Genomic DNA, 26236 nt, shown 5'->3' on the forward strand with positions numbered 1-26236 from the left:
TTTCCCTTCTCTCCAACAAAACCTAAAAAATTCTAAATCAAACTTTCCTATCTCTTTACTAGCCTAAAATCAGTATTAATTTTGAGTCATCTCATCCCTTTGAAGACCTTTTGCCGAGATAGACCCGGAGAGAGCCCTCTCCTGTCCTCGTAGGGCTAGCTACGAGGCTGAGCGTGGTTTGATGTTGCCTTGAGTTTCGCTTCCTCAACCTGAGGCAAATTCGAGCACTAACATAGTGGCGACCATACTGGGGAAGAACAAATGGTTTGCTGGTTGATGTCATTTGTTTTATAAGCTACAGACGGAGCCTGAAGTTATGCCAAGTAGCCTTCGAAACGCTTTTGCTTTGCATTAGCGAAAGTAGATAAACGATGCTTCAGTCAATCTCCGGTCTAGCTTGTAAACGTGACATTTAACTTGTTAATTACCCCAGTACATGTATCAAGTTCAGATCTGATGGTTGATGGTGGACAATGATCAGACACTGGCAAGGCTGAAATCATTCACCTGGCAACTCTAAATCATTTTCGAGATCAGATCCAAAGACTCCACTGGAGGATGATCCTGACTAGCAGAAACATGAAAGGACAACATGGACAGATCAGGTATTCAAGTGGGAATTGCATCCAAGACATTTTGTTCTTTGTTCTAAATTATTTCTTCTCTTTTCCTGAGAATGTAAAGAAGGCTTTGCAAAGTATAGTATGCTTGAGAAAAGATCCCAGGCCTGCAGTTGATTCTTTCCCTTTGAAGATTGTGAATACCAAAGATTTGCATACCTTTGAGCTTGATCAAGACCTTTCTTCTAAATTTTGTGATGACCATCTTCAGATTGATGAACCTCAAAAGACCAAGACCGATTCTATACCTGCTGTACATACCCCTACACCTTGTAAAATTCCACATCGGTATAAACCTCTTGCTTTACCTTCTGTTCTTCATGCTTTCCCCAAAAACTATGATCTGCACTTGCCGAGGTTTGATGGCGAATGTAAGAATGTCAACGCTGAGCAACATGTGCAGAATTTTGAGTCTTTTCTAGACCTTTTTGAAGTTGATGAAGAAGATGTCAGTATAAGGCTTTTTGCTCTTTCTTTGCAAGACAAAGTGAAGAGTTGGTTCAAAGCCCTGCCTGATGCGAGCATCTTAGATTTCCAGCAGTTCGTCAAGGTTTTTCTCGACAAGTGGATGATCGGGCAGAACCTTTTCTTGATTGTAGAAGAGTATAACCAGTTGAAAAGATTGCCAGGGGAGACAGTACAACAGTTGTCGGCCAGATTTAATCAAGTTTATTATTCAATGTCAGTTGAGATAAGGCCTACTCCTAGATCTGCTCTCTTGCACTATCCGAGTGCCTTTGATCCGGAAATGGAGTTTCAGCTGAGAGAAAGGGATATTGCAACACTTCACGAGATGCAAAACAGTGCAGTAAATGTAGAGGCTCATCTGCTGATCCGAAGGGCAAGGTTGAAAGAAGAAGAGATGAAAAACATAGCTCCGGAGGAATCGAAATCTCTAGAGGTAAAGCTTGACATTTTGGTAAGTGCAGTGGAAAAGATGATGGAGAAGGTCACCGCAAGAAATGCTTATGATGTTCAAGCTCATGGCTCGTTGATTGAAGAAGAACAAGGTGTTGATCCAAAACATTTTGTTTCTTATCCTAGTTGTCATAGATCTGATAATGATTGTTTTGTAGATCACCTTGGCGAAGAAAGAACTGTTGATATGACATGCATGCTTGATGATATGTTTTATACCGATGATTTGCCTCAGTTTGATCAGTATGATGATGATTATGTTCTCCAAACAGAAGCTAATCTTGCAGACAAATCAGCAGCTAGTTTGTGGGAGGAAGAGGTTCACTTACAGCAGCTCGAGTACAATGATCAAATGATGCATATCAGCTATGACATTGACGAGGAAAGTGCAGCAAAGTTTGAAGTAAGTGAAGGATCTTTGCCTTTTTGTTTTGATTCGTTTCAGTTCTTCAGAGATAACTACCATGCAATCAAAAATCAAATGTCAACAAGTCTTGGTTTGAATCATCTTGAGAGCAATGAAAATTTTGTTCAAGACTTCTCATATTCAGATTTGCAACCCCCGAAAGCCATTGATTGTCAAGTTGCAGCTGAAGACCTGGAAGTGGACACACATGATTTAATGATTCAAGGTGACTCCGTACCATTCTGTTTCGAATCATTTCAGTTTTTGAAGGGTAGATTGCATAGTAAATCTTCAAATGAACAGCCTATAACAAATCAGCAATCTCTCAGTGTTAATGTTGAGGATGAGACAGATAACAAAATTCTTGAGCAGCCTGTAGCATCAGATTTGCAGCCACCAAATGAAATTGAAGGGCAGATTACAAATGAAGCTGTGGAAGACGAAATACATGATTCGATGATGCAGGAAGATTCTATACCCTTTTGTTTCGAAGCATTTCAGTTTATAAGGCAGAATCTTCGTAAAATCTCTCAAGAAAAAGATGAACAGCTAGAAGGATGTCATACATTTTCAATGGATACATTACAGCAGTCTTTTCAAGTTTTTCATGATCCAATAACTGATGTTTTGGATGAGGTTTGCAGTCAAAGTCTTTCTCCATTGACTACATGTGAGCTTGAAACATATGCTGATATGAATTTGATCCGGCAGCCGATTTCTTTCTCATTTTCAGCAGAGGTCTCGTCACAAGGCTCAGATCAAAGTTTGCATTCATGGTATGAGGAAACGAGAAGTAATCCATTAGATGAGCTAGGTTCCAGTGTACTTGAATTTCAAGATCCTTATGCAGTGTTTTTGGAGGTGGAGAGAGAATTCATATCATTTTACGGATTTGTTTCCAAGTTGTCATGGGAGTTGCCTTTCAGTAGTTCTCTCTTGTTGTTCATAAGTGAGCACTTGCGGAGAATTCGAACAGCAAACGGAATACTTACTTGGTTGCACTGGTTGTTTCATTTCACTTGATCAGGTGATGAATGAAACTGTTAGAGTAGGTTGTGATGAATAAGCTCCCCTTTGAGCATCATTTCCAGTTTGTCGGTTGTGTTTAAGTATTGAGTCAGTTTTTAGTTGAGTGAGAGTCAATTTGTGTTGTCAAGTCATCAGTTTTCAGTCATGCATTTCAGCTTGAGTTTTTGACTCCATTGCCCAATGGATGAAGGCACTGTCTAGCTCTTCCAGAGATCTGTCGTTCTTGGCACCTCCAAGGAGCTACCATCCCCATTGGAGCCAATGTTAGTGTCAGTCTTTCCAGCCTTCCTCCAGTGATCAAATATGCTCTTACAAAGTGGTCTCAGAGTGTCAAGGTCAAATTTTGTCATTTCAGTGAGTCTTCAAGCAAAATTTGGTCACTAGGCATTAGGTCTAGGGTTTGTTTTCACTCTTTTCAAAATTGCCCAAATGCCAATCTATGTCACTATTCAGCTGAGTCTATCATCATTCATAGGGTTGTCATCATCATGTCAAGTTCCAATGGGTCATTCTACACCTTGTTCATGCTTCAGTTGCACCTAGGCAAGGTCATTTCCCTCTCCTAGGGTTTTGAAACTAATTTCTCTTGGACGGTTAAATCATCGGCAAAACTTGTATCCTGATGTTCGTACACCTTCCCCTATCCTTAAAGTACCTTATCAAATGCTTCCCATCACTGAGATCCCCCAAATTCCTCATTTTCGCGCAAACCCTAGTTTCTTGCTACAACCTGGCAATTTTCTAGGCTAGGCCTGTGTTTTGCCCTTTTGGACCCCTTCCCCTCACTCGATCTCCGTGATTCCACTTTCCCCTGCTCCCTAACATCCCTCCCTACTTCCAAAAATTTCCCCAAGAATTTAAAAGCCCCTCATCCCTTTCATTTCGCTTCATTTCGACAAAATTCCTTGTTTCACACATCGGGATAGGTTTCACTCAAAAGATGTTTCAGAGCAATCAAAGATGAATTTGGAAAAACTGAGAGAGGTTTTTGTTCACAACATGCCAAAGAAGAAAAACCTCCTTCACTTTTTACACAGGTATCATGGTTTTAGAGAAATGTCAAAAATATCGTTGCCTCAGGGGAATTGAAGGCACCTCTGAAGTGACCTTGGGAAAATCAAGTTTTCTCCTAGCTTGGTTGGCCAAATGACTTGCCTGATGAGTCAAATGATAACTAGACACAAAGAGCTTTCCAATGAGCTATCATGCGCTCAATTTGGAGTTGAAAAAGGCATTCAAAAGTTGACTGCAACAGCACTTTGCCTTGAGGCAGCCTCATTTGGCACATTTTGACCAGTCTTGGGAGATTTGATTTTTGACAGGGCAAATGAACTCCAAATTGAAAAATTCAAGTTGTGTTGGAAAGTAAACTAAAAGACCTTTCCAACGAGCTATCCTGCGCCCAATTTCGACACCGGGAAGGCCTCCAAAAGCCTCCTGCAAAATGCACTATGTAGCTGGGTGAGCGCTACGCATCAGGTTGGGCGCGCTACGCATCAGGCCGCTTTTCTCAGTGCAAATTTGCACGTGCGCTAAGCACCAGGGGCGCGCTACGCGTTGGGTGAGGCGCGCTACGCATTGAAGTTTATGCCCAGAGCTTGGCCAGAGATCACTAAAACGCCTCTTCTCAAGCATCAAATCACAGGTAGGCTTATATTCACAGCTTGTTCTTGGTTTTTGAAAGATTTATGTAAAGAAATTATGCTATATTTGCCATGAAAAACCAAGTGTATAAACCCTCATTTTCCATTAGTTTGCTGTGAGGATTCAAATGCCAAGATTGCTGTAGGGTTTTCAAACATAAATGTTGCCAAGGTTTTCCCATTTCTTGTGTTTCCCACCCCCTATATTCACCAATATTTTCCCCAATAATTCCTCATAAAACCCTATATTATTCTCCCTCCAATCCTAAACCCTCCCTTCTACTACAAACATATTTTTCCTACCCTACCTCATCCTAAACCCTAAAATTTGAAAATTTTCATGTCCCTTCCCTTCCCTAAATTCTTTGTTTTATTTCCATTGTCCCCATTTCCCTAATGTTTCCCCTTTCCTAATATTCCCTTGTGCATTTGTGTCCCCTTGGTCACAGCATTGTTAGAGCAAAAAAGCAGTTCACATTCAATTGCACACCACAGTTTCATTCAAGGCAGTTTGTATATCAGCAGTCATGTCATCTGGTCACTCATCTGAATATGAGGCAGAGACCGAAAGTGATTCTCCTTTGAGAGAACAGGAATCCCGGAGGCCTCGGAAAAGTGGCAAACATGTCAGGGAAGAACCAATCAACCTTAGAGAATTGCATGCTTGTCCTCTTGTTATGCAGTGTTTTGAGCATCATGAGACCAGGCCTATTTTCATTACATATCAGAGAGGCACTAGACCTTTGTTTGCAGCAGCAAAGCGAGTATTATCTCCACCTCGTGTGGAAGGGGCCTCGCTTTCGACAGCAGCACCGCAGGTACAGGATAAGGGCAAGAAGCCCAAGCATGAGGAGGGACCTTCTGGTGAGCCATCCAGGTTTATTACTATTCATGATGAGACAGCTTCAAAATCAAAGAAGACCCAATATATCAGGTATCTAGAGCAGCGGAATAAACAGCTTGAGGACCAGCACAGGATCATAGAGCTACAGAACATCCGTGAGAATCACCAAGCTGCCCAACATAGGCAAATTGAGTTCACCTCTCTAGAGCAACAGGTAAATGAGGATCGAGAGGCTAATCTTGAGAGGGTCAACATTTACTTGGAAGAATGGCTGAAAAGGGCTGATAGAGATCATGCATTATTGAAACACATGGTTATGCATTACAAGGTCCGGAACCTGGTTTGCAAGGCGCGAATTAGGACTCTTAAGGCAAAATTGAGGAAAATGGTCAAGAAGGAAAAACGACAAAAGGAGCTTGATCGTCTTCGGATTTTGGCCGAAGCCTCTTTGATTGACCATAGTACTTGATTGGGGACCCCCAGCCCAAATTTCAAGAAATTTGGGGAATATTTTGTCAATTTTGAAATTTTTATGTAAAAAACAGGTTTTTGGGCTCAACGTGTAGCGCGTCGCGCGCTACCCTGAAGATTGGGAGGTCCAAATCACGAAAGGTTTGCATTTTTGGATTTGTCATGATGAAATACACCTGCTCAGCCACTGCCAAGGCATTTCATCAAGGTTTGGGTCCCCAAAAGGTCAAAAAACATGCAAAAAATGACCTCACTGTCCCTTTTTGGACACACAGGAAGCAGTTTTGGGAGAATGCACTTTTGGAGGAGCAAATGGACACCAAATTGGAAAATTCCACTTGGGTTGGAAAGTAGACATCCAGACCTTTCCAACAAGCCAACCTGAGCTCAATTTGGATGCCGGGAAGTGCCCCAAAAGTAGGTGGAAAGGCGCGCTACGCATCAGGATTTTTTGCACATTTTGCACCTTCCAGCTCAGGAATTCGCCCAGTTTTGACCAATTTTGACTTGTGATGGGATTTTTCACCCTCCTTGATGTAATTAATGTAATTTTATGTTGACTTGACACTTATTTACCTATTCTAGATGATTCATTCATAAAATAGCAAAAATTTAATGAATGAATCAGTTTCCTAGCATATAGGGGTTAGTTGTTTGACTACCTAGATTTCAGTTCCTTGTTTAGAATTGGTTGAAACTGCTCCTAGAAGGAGGAGCTCGACCCCTAGAGGCTAGGGAATGGGTTGGCATGGTCTATATTATGTATTTTCTAAATCATTTTCATGGTTGGACTCTTGGGGGATAGGCTTAGACTGTATTGTACATTGTATCTATGCAATTTTGGCAAACGAAAGACTAGGGTTTTGCAGCACTCTTTAGGATTCTTGTGGTTATCTGTGTTGATGGTGTGCTTCTTTCAGTACTTGTAAGTTTGTTATGTGTATCATCTTCCTACTCTTCTCTTCTGCAAATTAAACAAATGAAGTGTTAAGGTAGAATTCATAATCTTTATGCTTTGCCTTTAAGTTTGTTTGATATCTATGTTTTCATCTGTTTAAGGAGAATTCCTGAAAGTTTCTTGCTCTCCTTAGCTCCTCACCAGTCATATCTATCCATTCATTTCCTTTAAAGACATCAAGACGATCACCTACCTTGCCCCAAAAAGACCTCTGCAAAAACTGTGTCTCATCCCCGCACCCAAAATTGCCTTTCCCTTTTCTCCAACAAAACCTAAAAAATTCTAAATCAAACTTTCCTATCTCTTTACTAGCCTAAAATCAGTATTAATTTTGAGTCATCTCAGCCCTTTGAAGACCTTTTGCCGAGATAGACCCGGAGAGAGCCCTCTCCTGTCCTCGTAGGGCTAGCTACGAGGCTGAGCGTGGTTTGATGTTGCCTTGAGTTTCGCCTTCCTCAGCCTGAGGCAAATTCGAGCGCTAACATAGTGGCGACCATACTGGGGAAGAACAAATGGTTTGCTGGTTGATGTCATTTGTTTTATAAGCTACAGACGGAGCCTGAAGTTATGCCAGGTAGCCTTCGAAACGCTTTTTCTTTGCATTAGCGAAAATAGATAAACGCTGCTTCAATCAATCTCCGGTCTAGCTTGTAAACGTGAAATTTAACTTGTTAATTACCCCAATACATGTATCAAGTTCAGATCTGATGGTTGATGGTGGACAATGATCAGACACTGGCAAGGCTGAAATCATTCACCTGGCGACTCTAAATCATTTTCGAGATCAGATCCAAAGACTCCACTGGAGGATGATCCTGACTAGCAGAAACATGAAAGGACAACATGGACAAATCAGGTATTCAAGTGGGAATTGCATCCAAGACATTTTGTTCTTTGTTCTAAATTATTTCTTCTCTTTTCCTGAGAATGTTAAGAAGGCTTTGCAAAGTATAGTATGCTTGAGAAAAGATCCCAGGCCTGCAGTTGATTCTTTCCCTTTGAAGATTGTGAATACCAAAGATTTGCATACCTTTGAGCTTGATCAAGACTTTTCTTCTAAATTTTGTGATGACCATCTTCAGATTGATGAACCTCAAAAGACCAAGACCGATTCTATACCTGCTATACATACCCCTACACCTTGTAAAATTCCACATCGGTATAAACCTCTTGTTTTACCTTCTGTTCTTCATGCTTTCCCCAAAAACTATGATCTGTACTTGCCGAGGTTTGATGGTGAATGTAAGAATGTCAACGCTGAGCAACATGTGTAGAATTTTGAGTCTTTTCTAGACCTTTTTGAAGTTGATGAAGAAGATGTCAGTATAAGGCTTTTTGCTCTTTCTTTGCAAGGCAAAGTGAAGAGTTGGTTCAAAGCCCTGCCTGATGCGAGCATCTTAGATTTCCAGCAGTTCGTCAAAGTTTTTCTCGACAGGTGGATGATCGGGCAGAACCTTTTCTTGATTGTAGAAGAGTATAACCAGCTGAAAAGATTGCCAGGGGAGACAGTACAACAGTTTTCGGCCAGATTTAATCAAGTTTATTATTCAATGCCAGTTGAGATAAGGCCTACTCCTAGATCTGCTCTCTTGCACTATCCGAGTGCCTTTGATCCGGAAACGGAGTTTCAGCTGAGAGAAAGGGATATTGAAACACTTCACGAGATGCAAAACAGTGCAGTAAATGTAGAGGCTCATCTGCTGATCCGAAGGGCAAGGTTGAAAGAAGAAGAGATGAAAAACATAGCTCCGGAGGAATCGAAATATCTAGAGGTAAAGCTTGACATTTTGGTAAGTGCAGTGGAAAAGATGATGGAGAAGGTCACCGCAAGAAATGCTTATGATGTTCAAGTTCATGGCTCGTTGATTGAAGAAGAACAAGTCGCTGATCCAAAACATTTTGTTTCTTATCTTAGTTGTCATAGATCTGATAATGATTGTTTTGTAGATCACCTTGGCGAAGAAAAAATTGTTGATATGACATGCATGCTTGATGATATGTTTTATACCGATGATTTGCCTCAGTTTGATCAGTATGATGATGATTATGTTCTCCAAACAGAAGCTAATCTTGCAGACAAATCAGCAGCTAGTTTGTGGGAGGAAGAGGTTCACTTACAACAGCTCGAGTACAATGATCAAATGATGCATATCAGCTATGACATTGACGAGGAAAGTGCAGCAAAGTTTGAAGTAAGTGAAGGATCTTTGCCTTTTTGTTTTGATTCGTTTCAGTTCATCAGAGATAACTACCATGCAATCAGAAATCAAATGTCAACAAGTCTTGGTTTGTATCATCTTGAGAGCAATGAAAATTTTGTTCAAGACTTCTCAATCTCAGATTTGCAACCCCCGAAAGCCATTGATTGTCAAGTTGCAGCTGAAGACTTGGAAGTGGACACACATGATTTAATGATTCAAGGTGACTCCGTACCATTCTGTTTCGAATCATTTCAGTTTTTGAAGGGTAGATTGCATAGTAAATCTTCAAATGAACAGCCTATAACAAATCAGCAATCTCTCATTGTTAATGTTGAGGATGAGACAGATAACAAAATCCTTGAGCAGCCTGTAGCATCAGATTTGCAGCCACCAAATGAAATTGAAGGGCAGATTACAAATGAAGCTGTGGAAGACGAAATACATGATTCGATGATGCAGGAAGATTCTATAACCTTTTGTTTCGAAGCATTTCAGTTTATAAGGCAGAATATTCGTAAAATCTCTCAAGAAAAAGATGAACAACTAGAAGGATGTCATACATTTTCAATGGATACATTACAGCAGCCTTTTCAAGTTTTTCATGATCCAATAGCTGATGTTTTGGATGAGGTTTGCAATCAAAGTCTTTCTCCATTGACTACATGTGAGCTTGAAACATGTGCTAATATGAATTTGATCCGGCAGCCGGTTTCTTTCTCATTTTCAGCAGAGGTCTCGTCACAAGGCTCAGATCAAAGTTTGCATTCATGGTATGAGGAAACGAGAAGTAATCCATTAGATGAGCTAGGTTCCAGTGTGCTTGAATTTCAAGATCCTTATGCAGTGTTTTTGGAGGTGGAGAGAGAATTCATATCATTTTACGGATCTGTTTCCAAGTTGTCATGGGAGTTGCCTTTCAGTAGTTCTCTCTTGTTGTTCATAAGTGAGCACTTGCGGAGAATTCGAACAGCAAACGGAATACTTACTTGGTTGCACTGGTTGTTTCATTTCACTTGATCAGGTGATGAATGAAACTGTTAGAGTAGGTTGTGATGAATAAGCTCCCCTTTGAGCATCATTTCCAGTTTGTCAGTTGTGTTTAAGTATTGAGTCAGTTTTTAGTTGAGTGAGAGTCAATTTGTGTTGTCAAGTCATCAGTTTTCAGTCATGCATTTCAGCTCGAGTTTTTTACTCCATTGCTCAATGGATGAGGGCACTGTCTAGCTCTTCCAGAGATCTGTCGTTCTTGGCACCTCCAAGGAGCTACCATCCCCATTGGAGCAAATGTTAGTGTCAGTCTTTCCAGCCTTCCTCCAATGATCAAATATGCTCTTACAAAGTGGTCTCAGAGTGTCAAGGTCAAATTTTGTCATTTCAGTGAGTCTTCAAGCAAAATTTGGTCACTAGGCATTAGGTCTAGGGTTTGTTTTCACTCTTTTCAAAATTGCCCAAATGCCAATCTATGTCACTATTCAGCGGAGTCTATCATCATTCATAGGGTTGTCATCATCATGTCAAGTTCCAATGGGTCATTCTACACCTTGTTCATGCTTCAGTTGCACCTAGGCAAGGTCATTTCCCTCTCCTAGGGTTTTGAAACTAATTTCTCTTGGACGGTCAAATCATCGGCAAAACTTGTATCCTGATGTTCGTACACCTTCCCCTATCCTTAAAGTACCTTATCAAATACTTCCCATCACTAAGATCCCCCAAATTCCTCATTTTCGCGCAAACCCTAGTTTCTTGCTACAACCTGGCAATTTTCTAGGCTAGGCCTGTGTTTTGCCCTTTTGGATCCCTTCCTCTCACTCGATCTCCGTGATTCCACTTTCCCCTGCTCCCTAACATCCCTCCCTACTTCCAAAAATTTCCCCAAGAATTTAAAAGCCCCTCATCCCCTTCATTTCGCTTCATTTCGACAAAATTCCTTGTTTCACACATCGGGATAGGTTTCATTCAAAAGATGTTTCAGAGCAATCAAAGATGAATTTGGAAAAACTGAGTGAGGTTTTTGTTCACAACATGCCAAAGAAGAAAAACCTCCTTCACTTTTTACACAGGTATCATGGTTTTAGAGAAATGTCAAAAATATCGTTGCCTTAGGGGAATTGAAGGCACCTCTGAAGTGACCTTGGGAAAATCAAGTTTTCTCCTAGCTTGGTTGGCCAAATGACTTGCTTGATGAGTCAAATGATAACTAGACACAAAGAGCTTTCCAATGAGTTATCATGAGCTCAATTTGGAGTTGAGGAAGGCATTCAAAAGTTGACTGCAACAGCACTCTGCCTTGAGGCAGCCTCATTTGGCAAATTTTGACCAGTCTTGGGAGATTTGATTTTTGACAGGGCAAATGAACTCCAAATTGAAAAATTCCAGTTGTGTTGGAAAGTAGACTAAAAGACCTTTCCAATGAGCTATCCTGCGCCCGATTTCGACACCGAGAAGGCCTCCAAACGCCTCCTGCAAAATTCACTTTGTAGCTGGGTGCGCGCTACGCATCAAGTTGGGCGCGCTACGCATCAGGCCGCTTTTCTCAGTGCAAATTTGCACGTGCGCTACGCACCAGGGGCGCGCTACGCGTTGGGTGAGGCGCGCTACGCATTGAAGTTTATGCCTAGAACTTGGCCAGAGATCACTAAAACGCCTCTTCTCAAGCATCAAATCACAGGTAGGCTTATATTCACAGCTTGTTCTTGGTTTTTGAAAGATTTATGTAAAGAAATTATGCTATATTTGCCATGAAAAACCAAGTGTATAAACCCTCATTTTCCATTAGTTTGCTGTGAGGATTCAAATGCCAAGATTGCTGTAGGGTTTTCAAACATAAATGTTGCCAAGGTTTTCCCATTTCTTGTGTTTCCCACCCCCTATATTCACCAATATTTTCCCAAATAATTCCTCATAAAACCCTATATTATTCTCCCTCCAATCCTAAACCCTCCCTTCTATTACAAACATATTTTTCCTACCCTACCTCATCCTAAACCCTAAAATTTGAAAATTTTCATGTCCCTTCCCTTCCCTAAATTCCTTGTTTTATTTCCATTGTCCCCATTTCCCTAATGTTTCCTCTTTCCTAATATTCCCTTGTGCATTTGTGTCCCCTTGGTCATAGCATTGTTGGAGCAAAAAAGCAGTTCACATTCAATTGCACACCACAGTTTCATTCAAGGCAGTTTGTATATCAGCAGTCATGTCATCTGGTCACTCATCTGAATATGAGGCAGAGACCGAAAGTGATTCTCCCTTGAGAGAACAGGAATCCCGGAGGCCTCGGAAAAGTGGCAAACATGTCAGGGAAGAACCAATCAACCTTAGAGAATTGCATGCTTGTCCTCTTGTTATGCAGTGTTTTGAGCATCATGAGACCAGCACTATTTTCATTACATATCAGAGAGGCACTAGACCTTTGTTTGCAGCAGCAAAGCGAGTATTATCTCCACCTCGTGTGGAAGGGGCCTCGCTTTCGACAGCAGCACCGCAGGTACAGGATAAGGGCAAGAAGCCCAAGCATGAGGAGGGACCTTCTGGTGAGCCATCCAGGTTTATTACTATTCATGATGAGACAGCTTCAGAATCAGAGAAGACCCAATATATCAGGTATCTAGAGCAGCGGAATAAACAGCTTGAGGACCGGCACAGGATCATAGAGCTACAGAACATCCGTGAGAACCACCAAGCTGCCCAACATAGGCAAATTGAGTTCACCTCTCTAGAGCAACAGGTAAATGAGGATCGAGAGGCTAATCTCGAGAGGGTCAACATCTACTTGGAGGAACGGCTGAAAAGGGCCGATAGAGATCATGCATTATTGAAACACATGGTTATGCATTACAAGGTCCGGAACCTGGTTTGCAAGGCGCGAATTAGGAATCTTAAGGCAAAATTGAGGAAAATGGTCAAGAAGCAAAAACGACAAAAGGAGCTTGATCGTCTTCGGATTTTGGCCGAAGCCTCTTTAATTGAGCATAGTACTTGATTGGGGACCCCCAGCCCAAATTTCAAGAAATTTGGGGAAAATTTTGTCAATTTTGAAATTTTTATGTAAAAAACAGGTTTTTGGGCTCAACGCGTAGCGCGCCGCGTGCTACCCTGAAGATTGGGAGGTCCAAATCACGAAAGGTTTGCATTTTTGGATTTGTCATGATGAAATACACCTGCTCAGCCACTGCCAAGGCATTTCATCAAGGTTTGGGTCCCCAAAAGGTCAAAAAACATGCAAAAAATGACCTCACTGCCCCTTTTTGGACACACAGGAAGCAGTCTTGGGAGAATGCACTTTTGGAGGGGCAAATGGACACCAAATTGGAAAATTCCACTTGGGTTGGAAAGTAGACATCCAGACCTTTCCAACAAGCCAACCTGAGCTCAATTTGGATGCCGGGAAGTGCCCCAAAAGTAGGTGGAAAGGCGCGCTACGCGTAGGAGGCGCGCTACGCATCAGGATTTTTTGCACATTTTGCACCTTCCAACTCAGGAATTCGCCCAGTTTTGACCAGTTTTGACTTGTGATGGGATTTTTCACCCTCCTTGATGTAATTAATGTAATTTTATGTTGATTTGACACTTATTTACCTATTCTAGATGATTCATTCATAAAATAGCAAAAATTTAATGAATGAATCAGTTTCCTAGCATATAGGGGTTAGTTGTTTGACTACCTAGATTTCAGTTCCTTGTTTAGAATTGGTTGAAACTGCTCCTAGAAGGAGGAGCTCGACCCCTAGAGGCTAGGGAATGGGTTGGCATGGTCTATATTATGTATTTTCTAAATCATTTTCATGGTTGGACTCTTGGGGGATAGGCTTAGACTGTATTGTACATTGTATCTCTGCAATTTTGGCAAAGGAAAGACCAGGGTTTTGCAGCACTCTTTGGGATTCCTGTGGTTATCTGTGTTGATGGTGTGCTTCTTTCAGTACTTGTAAGTTTGTTATGTGTATCATCTTCCTACTCTTCTCTTCTGCAAATTAAACAAATGAAGTGTTAAGGTAGAATTCATAATCTTTATGCTCTGCCTTTAAGTTTGTTTGATATCTATGTTTTCATCTGTTTAAGGAGAATTCCTGAAAGTTTCTTGCTCTCCTTAGCTCCTCACCAGTCATATCTATCCATTCATTTCTTTTAAAGACATCAAGACGATCACCTACCTTGCCCCAAAAAGACCTCTGCAAAAACTGTGTCTCATCCTCGCACTCAAAATTGACTTTCCCTTTTCTCCAACAAAACCTAAAAAATTCTAAATCAAACTTTCCTATCTTTTTACTAGCCTAAAATCAGTATTAATTTTGAGTCATCTCAGCCCTTTGAATACCTTTTGCCGAGATAGACCCGGAGAGAGCCCTCTCCTGTCCTCGTAGGGCTAGCTACGAGGCTGAGCGTGGTTTGATGTTGCCTTGAGTTTCGCCTTCTTCAGCCTGAGGCAAATTCGAGCGCTAACAGCTTGATCAATGACTTTTGGACCATTCTAACCCAGTTTTATATTAATACCCATTAATATTTTATTTTTCCTAAGTTTAGACTTAGGAACTCCATTAAAAATATTAATTATTTTAATATCTCCCAAACCGTTTAGATTCTACCCAAACCATTTCTGGGTCTTGGAGATCTCATGTGCTTTAGCCTCTCCACCATTTTTTGTGGCTAGAGCACATGTGATGCTACCCCAAATCAACATACTTCTTGAGCAAATCTGGATCCGCGAGCTCAGCGACCACGCTATCGACATAGATCTTGAGAAAATGCTCATCTAAAAGGCACGACATCCTTGCCTTCCAAATCACATAGTTGGATGGCCCATCCAACCTATCCTGATTTCTCAGTCCACTGGTTGCCATCTCTACCAATCGAAATGTCAAATGACCTCCTCTCTCCTCTGCGTTGTTGTTGGACTAACCTACGCACTCCCTACTGGAGTCAGTAAATCTGGCGCTCCCTACTGCTGCTTAGCAATTGAGAATCCGAATTCTCTGAGGAATAAATTCCCTCAGTGTGTCTCCTTCTCTCCCATTAACGATATTCTCTCGGCAACTGCTACAAAATATTTGCGTCCTAGCTGAAGATCTGTTGTGTAAGGAAAAATACGTTGTTGGTTCTGCGTCTGGAAGTTTCGAACTGGAAATCGAATTTCTCAGTCGAATCACTCAGAGAAATCGATTTCTCCTCAGAGTTCGCCCTTCAGGCCTTCGAACTCCACTGCCTCTTGGGGTTTGAAATGCTGCCTCTACAGGAATTTCGAACTCCCTCTTCCTTTCTGCTTCTGAACTCTTTTACTCACGACCTGTCCTCTGATACCATGTGAAAAATCGGTAACCCAATTCCTAATGCAGCAAACTAATAATATTTCTCCTACTTGTTAAATTACATGAACAAGTTATTTGTAGTTTTCTACGGCAAATACTGAAATACATACACTACAGCCTACACAAATAAAAACTACGGAAACTAAATACAGCACAGGAGAGAAATAATAAGCACACACATCTACAAAGTTATTTTTGGACAAACATCCCCGGAAAAACCCAGTGTGGGAAAACCATTGCAGCAGCTGAGGATTTTATTATTAAGCAGTCGTAATTTCTGAATAAAAGCTCTGGATGCCTCCCCAGCAATCCAGTTACAGAGAATATCACTGACAAAGAGATATGCGAGGTCACCTCACACTATCACTAGAAATCATGGCTGATCCAACCCCTGAACAAACTGCCTATGCGCTGCCTCTGCATAGCCACTGTGTCAGACCATCATCACTCCTTCGGCTGATCGATTTGCTGCCCAGGAACTTCGATTTTTGCCTCCCAGTCTCACACCCAGGCTCCTGGCTTTTGCAATCGATTCCTTCGGCCAATTTACGGATTCCTTCTTGGCTTCTGCACTGCCTATGTGTGGCTCTGCGTCAGCCTCTCTGCCTCTGCGTTGCCTCTGCTGGATCTCTCTTTGCCTTCTCTATTGAGTATTCTTCGACCGGGAAAGATTTCCCTTCAGATACTAGCTGTGCCCCTCTCTCTACAAAGGATCACTATCAAATTTCTCTCCGGCAGTCAATCTGCTTCAGAAATTCGAACTTTTGATCTCTCTTCTATGTGTTCTCCAAGTGCCCATCAAGCCTTCTCTTATAATCCTCTCGTTGATCAATCAACGGCCCAGATTATATCCTAATCAATGGCTAGGATCATATGACTTGATCTCCACCTTCTTCTAGAAGTTTCACCCACAGTTTAGATTAATACCCATTAATTATTTTAATTTCATAAGTTTAGATTTAGGTACCCATTAAAAATAACTAATTATTTTAATAAAACTGTCTCTGGGTCCCGGATGCGGGTGCCACCGTGCATGACCTGTTAAGGCCACTTGTCACGGTCGACAGGACACGCGACGGACAGAGAGCATTAAGGCTCCTCGCCGCCACCTCCCATCGATCTGCAATGCAGCATTCGAGCCTTAATGAAGGCGCAGGTTTCACAGCGAAGGCGGATGGCCGCATTCAATGCAGGGACATTCCGACGGAATGCAGAGGTCGTTAAATTTGCTGATTTGGACGCGGACGAAGCCCACAGTGATGGTGTTCTTGCTCTGTGTCCTGAGAGTTCTGGAGTCTTTGTGGAATTGGGGGAGACTGGTCGACTGCTGGTCCTCCCTGGTTCATGCCTACAGTCTTTTGTCTGCCATAGTGAGCCGAATTGGGAGAAAGCTTCGTCTGAGGAAGTGGAATTTGGGAAAATGGTGCGTGATAGAATGCCATGCCGTCGGGGCAGAGGCTCAGGGAGAGCCAGATCCGCTCGCGGGCCTGCAACTGACCAACACCACCATTGTTGTTGCATTTACTGCCACCGACGAGGAGGTGCACCTCAGGTGCAGGCAAGTCAAGTTGTGGAGGTTGGAGGGTCCAACAATGGCGAGCAAACTCTACCAGCATTCGGCTCTGTCATCTTCTCGCTGTGCAATCCCAGAGAAAATCTGGGCATCAATGCTCATATTTCAGTGTTGTTTACCAGAATACCGGACGAATTTGAAGAAGGCATGCCTCGGCCACCTGCAATGGAGCACCCCGCGGTCACTAAAGAGAGACTCCACCCGGAGCGAGAGGAAAATCTGCCTCAGGCTATGGAGGCAGAGTGTAGGCTCGTGGATAAAGGCAAAAGGCCTGTGGGGGAGGCCTCAAGCTCAAGGGAGGCGGAATTGCGGGAGAACGAACCTGTGCTGCCGGCTTTCATGGACGGACTACCGGAAGGACATGGCTGGGCGTGGATTCGGGAAGCTAAACCAGGGGAGGGCGAGCCCGGGGATGACGAGAGAGAGGGCTAAGCCCAGATGGCCCTCATGCATGAAGACTGGACGCGTGTTGGGTTCGTGGTTGGTTCTCTCTCCTGCTGTCTTTAGTCGTTCTAGTCTGTTTTTTCTGTTATATGTTGGTCGTTCTCGGTCATATGAATCATCTGCTGTTTCTGTGTCACTCTTCCGTTATGGAATGGAGTTTTGTTTGGCTTGGGCTATCTCCACAAGCCCTGGTTCTATGTGACAATCTCTGCCCCTGCGAGGGCTTTACAGAGATGGTTTTTGTCTTTTTGTTGGAGGTTTTAGGGAACAATTCAGGTATCTTCAGGTGGGTTTCTCAGAAATGTAATGGGTTGGGGGACTATGCTACAGCTGCCATAGGGCAGCATGACACACTGCATGTAATTTTCCGCTGTAAATATTAATACATAGTAGGTAATGTTGCTTAGAAAAAAAAAAAAAAACTGTCTCTGGGTGGAATTTCCCAAAACGATTTATGGGTATTGGAGAATGCATGTGTCTAAGCCTCCCTGCAAATTTTGAGACTTAGAGCACATCAGATGCTACCAGAAATCAACACTTAGAACTTTCATTTCTATTCTATTTAAGTATAGAAATAAAATTCTCAAGCATATTTAGTTTGATTTTTTTACCTTTACAATAAGCCTCATTGGTCTCAAGGGATGGTAAACATCATCATCATCAATATAATATCTCTTTTTTTCACAATTAGTAAAAGAAACATAACAACTTAAACAAAGATGGAAAAAAAAGAAAATAGCTAGTCAATTGCATATACAAACAAGAAAAGCAATGAATTAGGAAATACACTACAAATCCCATCACTCGTGGAAAATACATTGCATATGCAAAACTTGGGTGGCTTTATAAGAGGAGAAGGGAGTATAACTTCTACATAACTTTCAATCACATCTTTAGTTGATCTTTGGTAAGGCTAGATGCTATGAAGTTAGAGCTAAAGCATATGTTAATTTGGCAGCTCAATGACACATTCCAACCATGGGACTAGATTCCTCTTTTCGAGAGGACCAATTTTGACTTTTGAAGCACTCAATTTGGACTAGGGAAAGTGTATTTTTTAATTGAAACCCACAATGTCACATTTGATCGGGCCAGCCCTAAAGCAAATTGGACACCCTTGGAAACCTATAAATACAAGTGACCTCAAGCTCATTTGGACATCACCAAGCATCTTCTTCTTCTCTTCTTCATTGATTGGTCCGCACAGGTCTGAGGCTAGATTGTGGAAATTGGTTCATACAAGTTCAAATTGTAGGATCTAAAGCTTGCATGTGTGTTTAGAGTTTTGGTTTCCAACCGCGGGGTTGGCACAGGGAAATTTTGGTTACAACCGCAGGCAGGCAGGCCCGTCCATGCGGTGGGAAGCTCTCAACCGCATGCATATCTCTTCCTCCATGCATTTAGGATATAGGGTTACATTTGACATTTGACCAGAGTTGACTACAGACATGAAAATTTGTCTCTGACCAACATTGATGCTGAAAACATATTTTTGCATGTTGTTGGGTTAATTTTGTTGGATGATTTTTATTAGCTCATTGTACTCTTTGTTGAACATTTAATGACAATCTAATAGAAGAAGAATTTCAAAGGGTTTTCCCCATAGTGGGTTTTTCCCTTGTCATTGACCGAAAATCTAGTGTCTCTTGTTGATGTGTTAATTGTCTCCTTTTTCATTGCATTACTGTTCTATCTTCAGTTACTATTGATTGATGAAAGGAATTAGTTGCTATTGAAAGATTGCTAATTGAAGAATTGAATTAGGCTAAAGTAATTGAAACAGCATAGAGTGGTGTAAAAATTAATATGGTATCAGAGGTAAGGTGAAAGACAAGCCCAAAAGGAGACACGAATTGAAGCAATCATCTTTGGAAAGTTAAAGGAGCCTATATAATCAAGTCAAGATGTCTTCCTCTTTCTTCAAGGAAAGTGAGAAGTGACTCATCTAACTTTGTCACTTGGAAGATCAAGTTGGAGATCATAGCTGATAGCAATGATGTTTTGGAATATATTCAAGAAAAGGTGCTTGAGACTCCAGAGAATGCTTCTGATGCTACCAAGAACAAGTGCAAGAAAGGTGAGTTAAAAGCAAAAAAATTTATAGTTTATGGTTTACAAGATCATTTCCTTGCTTATGTCGCGAATTTGAATAAGTCTAAGGATATGTATGATAAGTTGGTCGGCATGTATGAAGTCAACAATTTGAATGAAACCATCACCTTGAAAGATCAACTGAAAGACATGAACATGAATAAAGGAGAGACCGTGCAATCCTATATTATGAGAATATCACGCCTTAAAGATCAATTATAGAGAGTTGGGGAAATTGTGTCTGACGGGGAATTGGCGATTGTAACTCTTCGAGGTCTCCCTCCTATTTGGGAAACCCTCATTATCGCCATAAGCAATAACAATAATTTTTCATCATTTGATGAACTTGTTGGAAAGCTCACTCAAGAAGAATCTAGGATGATTTCAAGAGGGAGAATTCATAAGCATGGAGAAGAAGAACCCACTGCATTTGTTACTCAAGATAAGAAGAAAAGGGGAAAAGGAAGAACATCTAGTTCGAAAAGGTCCTCTCTCGATTCAAGGGACTCTTATAGAAGATCAAGGGATATTGAATGTTACAATTGTCACAAGCGTGGTCACTATGCCCGAGACTGTCCAAAAAAGAGAGATTCTCCAAGATCCGATCGAAGCTACAACAACAACAAGTACAATGATAGAAGAAGAAGCAATGATCGAAGAAGAAGTGATGATAAAAGAAGGCGAGATGATAGAAGAGAGAGAGATGATCGAAGAAGAAGAGATACTTCGGATGATCGTGAAGAAAGTCCTCGTCCTCAAAAGAAGTCAAGAAACTCCAGGTATGAAAGTAACGTAGCTACTAGCCAATTTGAATACATTCTTATTTCAGCCCTCTCTAGTTCTTCTCCTCCAGATTTGTACAATAGCTAACTAGTTGATAGTGGGGCTTCTAGACACCTCACCGGGTATAAGGAAGTTCTCTCAAATCTAGTTGAGAGGGACACAAATTTGAAGATTATTCTTGGGGACAACTCTACATATTCAGTGATGGGATTTGGTACTATCAAATTTTGATTTGGACTATGGAAAATCTATTATTCTTCATGAAGTAATGTATGTTCCAGAATTAAAGAAGAACCTGATATCTATTTCTACCTTGGAAGATAAAGGAATGAGAATAGCCTTCATTAATGGAAAGGTCCTCTCCTAGCCGAAGGGATCCCGAATGAAAGATGCCTTTACTTTGGGATCTAGAGTGGGAGGACTATATAGAGTCATTGGAAGACCTCTTCTAGCAAAGATCCATGACACCAATCATCAAAGTGAGATATGGCACCGAAATAAAAGGAAGTCTAGGGGACCATTCCCCTCTAACAGGATCAAGATCGATGATAATTCTGAACAGGATAAAGTAGCAGTGAGAGAATAGGTTTGGAAGGATACTATGGTTGAAGAATCGATTATGAAGAAAGATGTTTGGGATATTGTTCCAAGATCGCAAGATGCAACTTCAAGATGGCTATTCAAGATGAAGCATGAAGCAGATGAAAGCTTTGAAAGGTACAAGGAAGAAGTATGTGTCGAGCAATCTTAGGGGTTTGATGTACAAGACAAGAAGACTCTCATTAGCAGATTGAAGAAAGCACTATGTGGTTTGAAGCAAGCTCCCTAAGCCTATGCCCAAATTGACAGTTACCTAGTGAAGTTTGATATCACAAGAAGCAGTGTCGATCTGGACCTCCACTTCAAACTGGTCCAAGGTATGACTTTGATTTTGATTTTATATATTGATGATCTATTCCTGACAGGTAGTGAGCCTTTGATGATCAAGTGTAAGAAGGATTATGGTCTGAGATATACTTATATAGATATGAGTCTATATGGATAAAATGGACTTCGTCATACTTCGACTGATGAGCAGATTGCAACATGGATTGATGTGACCCTTCTGAGCAAGGGTTTGGGCTAATCGAGGACACTAAGCCTGCTCTTACCCCCTGTTTTAGCTCCCAAGGTGAGTCATTGAGATGTAGGGCTCTTAGGGTTGAGGGATCTTTGGACAATAGGGTATTGCCCCTATCTGTTACCCATCGGGTTGAAGATGTAGCTCCCCTATCTTGGTATATGCAGATTATACCCTAGTTGGCATCTGTCTTTCCCACCCATCTGGCCAATGGGTGTTGATTGCTTGAGTTGGGCGTAATCCTTACTATTTATGGTAAGTGGCATCCCGCTCAAGCTAGAGACCATTGGCTGCTTGAGTTGGGCGTAATCCTTACTATTTATTGTAAGTGGCATCCCGCTCAAGCTAGAGATGCATGTGTTCTACCACTAACCCTTGAGGGTCAAGTTGACTAAATCAGTAGATAAAATAGGATAAGCACGATCCTTACCTCCTAAGGTAAGTGGCATCACTCCTATTGTCTGAGGTTCCCGAGTTGTAGCATTGGCTCCCCACCGGCGGAGGTTTCCCGGGTCATAGCATTGGCTCCTCGTTGGCAGAGGTTTCCCAAGTCATAGCATTGGCTCCCCGCTGACAAAGGTTTCCCACGTCGTAGCATTGGCTCCCCGCTAGCAAAGGTTTCCCAGGTCGTAGCATTGGCTCCCCGCTGGTAGAGGTTTCCTAGGTAGCAACATTGGCTTCCCGCTGGCAATGAATCCGGGTGGTAGGAGTGGCTCCCCGTTGGATAGAGGATGGTAGTTGAAGTTCCCCTATGATTCCTCTTCTTTAGATTCAAGAATGTTTCAGCAAATAGAGTCGAGCGAAAATGAGGCATGATATGATGACAGGATACTTGCGATGATTACATGATGCAGTTGGAATTTCTCCCTAGCTGAGAGGGAGTGTTAATTTGGCAGCTCAGTGAAAAATTCCAACCATGGGACTAGATTCCTCTTTTCGAGAGGACCAATTTTGACTTTTGAAGCACTCAATTTGGACAAGGGAAAGTGTATTTTTTAATTGAAGCCCACAATGTCACATTTGATCAGGTCGGCCCTAAAGCAAATTGGACACCCTTGGAAGCCTATAAATACAAGTGACCTCAAGCTCATTTGGACATCACCAAGCATCTTTTTCTTCTCTTCTTCATTGATTGGTTCGCACAAGTTTGAGGCTAGGTCACAGAGATTGGTTCGTACAAGTCTGAAATTGCAGGGTCCGAAGCTCACACGTGTGTTTAGGGTTTTGGATTCCAACCGCAGGCTTGACACAGGCAAATTTTAGTTACAACCGCAGGCTTGACACAGGCAAATTTCGGTTACAACCGCAGGCTTGACACAGGCAAATTTTGGTTACAACCGCAGGCACGCAAGCTCATCTGTGAGGTTGGAAGCTCTCAACTGCACGCATGTCTCTTCCTCCATGCAGTTGGGATCTAGGGTTACATTTTGACAATTAACTGCAGGAAAATTTGTCTTTGATCAATATTGATGTTGAGAACATATTTTTGAATGTTGTTGGGTTAATTTTGTTGGAAGATCTTGTATTGGATCATTGTACTCTCTGTTGAACATTTTATGACAATCTAATAGAAGAAAATTTTCAAAGGGTTTTCACATAGTGGGTTTTTCCCTAGTCATTGACCGAAAATATGGTGTCTCTTGTTGATGTGTTAATTGTCTCTTTTGTCATTGCATTATTGTTCTATCTTCAGTTACAACTGATTGATGAAAAGAATTAATTGCTATTGAAATATTGCTAATTGAAGAATTGAATTGGGCTAAAGCAATTGAAACAACACAGAGCAATGTAAAAAGTAACACTCACTCACTCATCGGCTCAGCTCACCTATGAGAATGAGCGAATTGTAGTATCACCTAGCCAATTGATGTTCTTACTAAGGTAATTATTTTGTTTTTAAATGTAGCATAAGAGATATAAATTTTCAAGGAAAAATTAACTTTGGTTGTATAAGAAACAGAAACCAGGGATGAATTCATAGTTATGTAGTTGCATTTGGCATCCTTCTAACTTCTTTGATGACCAATGGCCAATGATTCCTTTGTTCATTGGCAAGGTCAACAATGTATGAAGGCATCTACCGTGGTTTTATTTGTGCTTTGGTCTGTCCCACTTGGGCAATGGGCCCTTGGTTCATTTGGCAAGGTTCAATGAAGTCCTAAGCCATCCACTAAGTTTCTATATTCTATCCTAAAAGGAATGAGGATGGTGGTGAGTCCCATAAAATTATGGCAAAATATTCACCCCTCAAAACATGCACCAAAGCCAAAGAAGGTCCATGTTATGTGGTGCAGCGTCAACCTCGTGACACGTTTCTCAGAAAAACTTACAACCAGTACAAACAATTTAGCCCCAGTATAAAAGCACACATCATTCTTGGATGTCATCTTCTGAATTCTAAAATTATAATGAAAATTCAGATAAATAAACAAACAAACAAAACAATTCAATTGATGCCCAACCTTTACAGCTGGCATGTGCATCATCTTTGGCGTGGATCATGTGTTTGATAACCATGGTAAAATTGTTTTTAAATCACGACTTATGTCTGTTTAGTATTTACATGTTATGTGTATGTGGCTTGTATAATTTATAACTTTTTTTGGACTGATTTTGCATTATCCTGATGCAGCAAGTTTGCCCCTCCCCAGTCTAGGAAAATTAACAATACTGTAGCCAGCTTATAACATTTCAGTTTCAAAGTCTTTCATCAAAGGAGCCAGAAGATATGAATTTTTACTCTACCAAATTCACCCATGACTTGCACCTAGCCCTACCCATTACAGCAAGAAAACACAGGCAGAAACACAAAAGTCACCCAAAGACTTGAACCCCAGTGGGGGTAATCATAAAACTCCACTTTCACCAAATGAGCAAGGTGCCATAAACCCTATAATATATAACTTGATTAGTTTGTCTTCCTTTATCTATGTTGGCATATGTTTGGGACCTCCTGCATGAAGCAGACTGTTGACAATGTCATATTACAAATAAAAGTTAATTGTCCAGTTGTTTCCATTCCGATGACATGCCCTTATTGTTCACCCAATCTTTCTTCCAAACAAACAGGATCCCAAATCAAACCTCAAACATGAAAAGCGAAAAAAAAAACACAATTAAAACTCACCTCCATGGAGCCAAACATACCAAGCAGCCACACCCATCATTATATATAATATTGTCCACGTAACAGGGAAAGCCCAATTCTACACCAAAAATACATAAACTTAAAACCCAGCACAAGCTCGAAAGAAAATTCCATTTCAGCTTTAAGCCTATATTGACCATGTCCCATGTCTTGCCAATTGAGCCTGCCATGGCCAGCAAGCAGCCTATTCTGAGAACCGTAATTTCCTGTAAACTCGGGTAGATTATGAGATTGCTTACAGGTGGAGTCCATGGTGGTTTCTTGAGCTGCTTGTACCAGTCTGCACATCCAATGTCCAACTTCAGACAAGTGCTTAGCGCCAAACAGAAATCAAATTACCTTGGAGTGAATGAAAATAATGCACACCTCCATAACTTAACTTGAATAAAACACAAATAACGCAGACCCATATGAAATTCACTTGAATGAAACACAAAATGCAGACCCGGATCAATTGTGCCGAATACAATGAAAGATGATAGAATTTCGAGTTACAGAAATAACGAATTAAAATACAGTACTGTACCACTGTCTCCTCCATCTCCTGTAAAGCTTGCAAGGAATCCCAACCCGAGAGGCAGAGCAACTGAGAGGATCAAAGATACTGCATTGACTAACTCCATTGTGATATTGAAGAACACGCCTATGTCGGTCTCCTAAGGCTATTTATATACCCTGCTCTTCCCGATTATCAATGGAAATATCTCAGCTATTCCTTGTGATAAGAGCACAATGCTTTACTTCAATGTTTATTGGATGTTCCAAATCTCATTGGGATCTGCAATTATGATAAGAGCACAATATTCTATTTTCTCTTATTTGATTTTTCAAAACTCGTGTGTAATCCTCATCTACGAGGTTGGCAATACGTTAATCGCTTTAAAAAAATTATTTATGTTACGGTTCCCTTTTCTTTTGGGATTAGTATAATTGTTTTTTTGTTTTTTTGTTTTTTTTTTTTTTTTTTCAAAAGGTGGAAAAACCAACCAACAGTGAGGACAGCCATCTCTGGCTGCTATCCGCGAATGTCAGTTGACACATCACTGTTATCAAGGAAAACCACGCCACCTGAAATAACCCGCTGGTGGTCCGTAAGGGAGCAGGCTTTCACTCCTGCCAGATGCCTCTGGGTCTTGGGCCGTTAACCTGTTTCCTTACGTCCGAGGAAGACGAGCTCTTAGCCAAGCAGAAGCAGTTTTAGGGCAGTCTTAGGGGATTAGTATAATTGTTACAAACATATCAATATTAATAATATGCAAATATTCAATTTTTTAAAAATACTAATATTTGTTAGTGGAAATGGATTCAGCACCATTAAAACCGCCTAGGGCACCTTGGATCTACAAAAATCCTAGCCGAATTTTTTCAAAACATTACGGGAATTTCCATAACTTTCAGGGCAATAAAGCAAAATTTTTAGACTATGACTTATTTAAATCATGTTTTTGAAGTTGAAATGGATTCAGCGTCATCAAAAATGTCTAGAGCACCCAAAATATTGTTTAACAATTATAACCTAGATTTACAAAAATCCTTGCCGAAATTTATCAACATATTATCAGAGTTTTCATGATTTTTAGAGCATAACTACTTAGGATTAATAATAAATATAATCTATTTTACTCCCTTATCCAAATGTACAAGCCATTTGTAAATAATATTATCTCATTCACTTTTTTATCCTA

The 26236-nt window shown here is 41.1% G+C and overlaps 1 protein-coding gene across 1 annotated transcript in view; it reads right to left on the reverse strand.

Moving 5' to 3' along the window:
- TSPO (TSPO(outer membrane tryptophan-rich sensory protein)-like protein) overlaps positions 1-25304 on the reverse strand; it is a 163156-nt gene extending 137852 nt beyond the window's left edge. Inside the window, exons 1-3 of the mRNA XM_089416923.1 lie at positions 25078-25304; positions 24791-24831; positions 24531-24609 (exon numbers count right to left, since the gene is read on the reverse strand). Coding sequence (XP_089273049.1) covers positions 24531-24609; positions 24791-24831; positions 25078-25174 — 217 coding nt within the window. The 5' untranslated portion in view covers positions 25175-25304. The remainder of the gene's footprint in view (positions 1-24530; positions 24610-24790; positions 24832-25077) is intronic.
- Positions 25305-26236: the final 932 nt, after the last annotated feature.

Source organism: Pinus tabuliformis, chromosome 3_2, assembly GCF_031772625.1.
Source record: "Pinus tabuliformis cultivar Carrire ecotype Pingquan chromosome 3_2, CPIR1, whole genome shotgun sequence".
In the NCBI taxonomy this organism is placed as follows: Eukaryota; Viridiplantae; Streptophyta; class Pinopsida; order Pinales; family Pinaceae; genus Pinus; species Pinus tabuliformis.